This window comes from Bombus impatiens, unplaced genomic scaffold (genome assembly GCF_000188095.3).
Source record: "Bombus impatiens unplaced genomic scaffold, BIMP_2.2 scf_0815, whole genome shotgun sequence".
In the NCBI taxonomy this organism is placed as follows: domain Eukaryota; kingdom Metazoa; phylum Arthropoda; class Insecta; order Hymenoptera; family Apidae; genus Bombus; species Bombus impatiens.
This window is the reverse complement of record NT_177234.1, coordinates 550,310-555,317: the sequence shown is the minus strand read 5'-3', so window position 1 is coordinate 555,317 and position 5,008 is coordinate 550,310. Positions and strand designations below refer to the sequence as shown.

Genomic DNA, 5,008 nt, shown 5'->3' with positions numbered 1-5,008 from the left:
CGCGCGCACACACGCACACGAGCACACCGTACATTGTAATACAAATAGATCGAACGTGACGCGCGCGTAAAATAAAGTCTGCCGTGTGTCGTTTATCTCGCGTTTTTAGCTCTCCTCGCGTCACGAATGTTATTTATCGTTCTGTACCTTTCGCTTATCGAGAGGAACGTCTTTCGAGACGCGGCACACCAAACGAGAAACGGATTATACCCATTCGACACGCCGCGTCGCGGAAATGTGGTCGTTCCACGAGCAATCAGCGCATAGTTTCCTCTTGAATTTCTCAAATAGCGTTATTTCTTCCCCCCCCCCCTTCTCCTTTTTTCCTTTCCTTTTTTCTCAGATAAAAACTTAAAAGAAACGAACAACCGACGAAAAAGATAAAATATCGGACACGATGGAAAAAAAACAGAAGGAAAATGCGTGTCCGCGTTGTCGAACTGACCCTGAACACAACAGGATGCCGATGTCGCGCACACGCGGTCAACTTTCACTGCATTCGAAAATGCATAGATACTAAACGTCCTCGAAATGAATTTACGAGGAAAACGGCTGCAATATATCGGCATGGTCGATTCCACTCGTGGATCGTTTCTCTGGCGGTCGTTATCGACCAGTTCGCGAGAGATTCGCGTTACTCCGTCGCTCGAACGAGGAAGTAGCCGCGAATCAATTGCCATTAGCATCTCAGCCTCGCGATTACGCTCCGTATATAACAGTATTCGTTTCTCGGATACTTTAGAGCGCGGGCGTGGTTCGTTACTCGTACGATTTCGAACGTTTTATCGCGTCACATAGGAACGCGTGATTTTTTGACGCGTGATTTCTACCAATCGCAAACAATTCCGAATAATGCGCACCTATCTCGACCTTAATACCAGTGACAGCCAAAGAGAATTGTCGTTCGATTCTTCAGCTTTCTCAAAAATATAGCAGCAAAAGTAAAAAATTAGATATTTGCTCGCCAGAAACCAAAGAAAACATACGAACGAAGGAGAATCGGTACAACAAGGAATGACACTCGTTCGTGAAACGAGCTCGATAAACGAGATCCGTTGAAGCGAATAAATGTAGAGTCGGTTGAATTCCACGTATAGTGTGACTCTGCTCGTGACTAATGTTTCGTCAAACGATACAGTTGACGGAAAACCTTGGTTGCCTGCTCGTCGTGTCTCGTGTGTTCACCTGGCGGTGGAACGTGTTTCTCGAACTGGCAAGATCGTTGCGTTCGAGCGAGCGAACGTACATCGCGATAAGAGAGCGATGTCTTTGCCTGTCTCTCCGAGAGAGAAGAGACGGCGCCGCTGTTTACGTCCGGTCGATGAAAAAAAAAAAAAAAAAAAAGATCCCTCCACTGGTTCGTGGCAAAGTCGTTTCGTTTCGACGGTATACAGTTGCTCCTTCTCGCTGGTATGTAATACGCGAACCTAGCTAACGGGACCAACGTATAACATTATACGGCGAGGTAGTAACGCGCGAGTTGCGCGCCAACCGCGCGGCAAACGAAAAATCCAGGAAAAAATCCCAACGATGGGTCTCTACTAAGAACTCTCCGTCGATCGCGTGAAATTTCGCGCGAAACAAGCGAGTTGGTTGAAAGACGATGACGCGATCTGGTCGCTTCCAACGATACCGGACGTTTAAACGGCGCGTCGTCGTCAACGTTTCTCTGTTTAGGCTCTCTCGTTATTTTCTCTGGCAGAATATAGAATACACTAAGAGAATGCACGGAGTAGAAGCGACGTAACAGAGAGAAAGAGAGAGGAAGGGAAAGAGAGGCGAGGCGACACTTCCTAGAAGGTTTCAAAGAGTCAGTTTGTTCGCGGCTCGAATCACGTTTCAATTACGCAAATTAGATTCTAATAAGTCCCGCTTCTGGATAAGATCCAAAAGCTCGGAGAGACGGGCCAGAGGTAATTGGACGAACGGCGCGAGAGAAGAGAAATAAGAGAGAAGACACGGGTGCCGTCACGGTAGTCATTACTGCATAATACAACAACCGTGCGGCTCTCGGTTGGCTGCACTTCTTTTACCATCGGCCATTACCGAGCAACTCTCCTCGCGGCCGCTGTGTTACGTCTATCGAGGGAATGCCATGCTTTTTCTCGTTCCATGAACGATAATCCATAGTAGCACCGGAGCACGGCAGCAACTACTATATCTTACTATAAACAATTAAACGATATTTACGTCGGATCGGTCGCGGTCGAAATAGCCATAAATCGGTCGGAGAAGCGCGAACCTGAGACGTGATTAATTCTCGTCGATACAAGGCTACTCGGGTAAACGTAATTATTCGTCGAGCCACTCCTTTCTTTCCTTTGCCATTTCATTCCGCTTCCTGCATTGCGAATGGGCACGTTACCGATACATTACAAAGTACAGGGGGAAAACGGCTCCGTTTCATAGAAACGATTAAATTTCAGATCCTATAGGAAGAAAATTTCAGATATACGTTTCGATACGAACGAGCAAACGAAAAGACGCGACTCCTGGTAGAAAGTACGATTGCGATAAAACCTTTTAGAAAACTAGAAAGAGAACCTTTTAGAAAATTAGAGAACGAGCTGTGTTACGAGCATTAAGAACATAGAAGTTACGGCGAAAGATCGACGGGAAAGATTGTCTAATTACGTTTTTACGTAACATTTCGGTAGGACTTAGTGGCTCGAGAAATTAAGGACGAGGGAGTGATTAAATAACGATCAACGAAAGACGGTAAAATATACGTCAACGACAGCGTATCTGAAAATTGCTCGATGATTCGACGACGATACCTATCGACGAGTTTTACAACTTTCACGATGCTATCTCGAAGCGAAGGCTCGTTGCGCGACGTTCATTCGAGTTTCCAGCTCACGCTGAAATCATAGAACGTAAACGGAAATGATTTCCCTGAAAGAAATTCCCCTTAAATGGAACGAAACGAGACCGACCATCTTGGCTGTACAGCTTCCGAGCTTGAAAATTTTAAGTTGGTAGGTAAAAATAAGGGTTCCAAAATAAAAGAAGGAAATTCATGTTCCCATAGTAAAATATTTGACTGTGGAGGATTGAAAGGGATGGACATTGCATAAAGGGATAATTCCTACGAGAAGTAAGATCCAATAGCTGGCATTCTCAAAAACTAACCTGCCTAGTCCTCGTTCTTACAAAAATGTCAGCGGCAGGTAGAATTCGCAGTAAAGCATTAATAGGCAGGGTTCGAACAGTAAAACTCAGGTAAAATTTTCTGGTAGAAGACGCATACACGAGAACAGAGATTTCTCGAGTTTCTTTTCCCGGCTTCTCTGTAAATTGCGTTCTTCTTGTTTGCAAATAGAAAAGGAGAAAGAGAAAGAAGGAGAAAAAGAGGTGAGAATGACGATGAAAATACTTGGAAATGAGGCGAAGAACAATACCGGCTAACCGAATGAAAGCCCTTTTCAATTGGTTTTGAGGAAGGTGAACGTTGAAAAGAAGACACGTTGAATATTTACAAAAGTACAGGTATAACTGAATGAACGAGAATCCCTTCGTTCGCAGGTGTACTCGTTATCGATACGGAGGCAAAACGTATCGATTATCGCCGGGATATCTGTACGTGACATCAGCCACTCGACCAACGAAATCGTAATCAGACATCGAAGCAAACAAGGAGGGAAACGTAACGCGGTCGATCGATCGACTCCGAGGAAAATACGTGAACTCGAAGAAATTGAACGTGGTAATGCATGCCGACATTAGCTATTATCCTCGAAATTAAAAAAAAAAAAAAGAAAAAAATAAACATAATAAAAGAGAGATATGTCTGAAAGAAAACGTTGTTCCATAAGTGGAACAAAGCGAAAGATGATTTGGGCGATCTCTAATTCTTTGAAAACTGCTGTTTCAAGCAGCTTCGTCACGAAAATCGTGAAATATTGGAAATTAGACGCGGCGATCGAAAAAAGAGAGAAACGTCCGAGCCACCGGCGAAATACAGGTGGGTGGAAGGAAGCGAATGAGGCGACAAAGCAGACGAGGAGCGTTTCCCACGACAGGTGACACGTGGGAATCCTAGTGACGGCGCAGGTGGATCAGGTTAAACGAGCGAGATGGAAGAGAAACGGGGAAGGGACTGTGGAGGTATCGAGTAGGCGGCTCGAGATTGACAAGGAGAGCCGAGCCAAGAGAAAGACGAGAAAACGGGATCCATAGCGGGGACAAGGAGGATATGCTAGCAATTGGCAGTGGGGAGACGCGGCCGAGAAACGGAGGAACGGAGAAACAACGATGAGTAAGTCGAGGTGGTGATAAAGACAGTAACGGCCTTGAGGTATGTGAGACCCCAACACGACGAAAATGTGAACCAGCCAGCAGTCGCGTACAACGGTGAACTGCTCCGATCCGGAGTAGGATCGTTTATTCAATGGTCATAGATAGAATCCACTTGGAGATGAATCAATAAGGTTGTGAAATGACTAAGAAAATGTCAGATCGATGTCGTCTGTTCTCGGCATTCCCTTCCCGTATCTTCTGCTTCGTATAATGCCGTAAGAGGATCGGCAAACGTGAAACTAGCGTTTATCGAGGAAACCTTAAGAACGTTCATGAACAAGGGTTCCGTTGATAGGTAACTAGTCAGATTCTGTGGACATGTTAGAAAAATGTTGAAAAATCTATATGATTCGGTCGATTCGAAAAGAAGATAGAAATGGGCGGGAAGGGAGATAAGCAGGAAATAGGGAAAGGAAAGAAAAAAGAATAGAACAGCAGGCTTTGGAAAACAAAAAGAGGAAAGTAGACTTACTTGAGGAAGTAGATTTGTCCCTCGGGGGTGCGCGCCTGTTCCCATCCATGTGGCAGGGGACCTAGGTCGTCGACCGTACTGATGACGTCGTAGCTGCGTTGCTTCTGGTGATGATGGTGACGCGCGTGCGGCTGGGGCGCGTGCTGAGGCGCCTGCTGAGCTGAGGCGTAGGTTTGCTGAAGAGAGGCCGGGCTGCTGTGAGCGCGAGGATGAGCAACGGTGAGGCCAGCCGCGGCC

At 45.9% G+C, this 5,008-nt stretch overlaps 1 protein-coding gene across 1 annotated transcript in view; it reads right to left on the bottom strand.

Annotated features, from left to right (window-relative positions):
- The window catches only part of LOC100741078 (transcriptional coactivator YAP1), a 15,238-nt gene that overhangs the window by 8,828 nt on the left and 1,402 nt on the right, over window positions 1–5,008 (bottom strand). Inside the window, exon 2 of the mRNA XM_012390583.3 lies at window positions 4,772–5,008. This exon is cut by the window's right edge and continues 21 nt beyond it. Within this exon, the coding sequence (XP_012246006.1) occupies window positions 4,772–5,008 (237 nt within the window). The remainder of the gene's footprint in view (window positions 1–4,771) is intronic.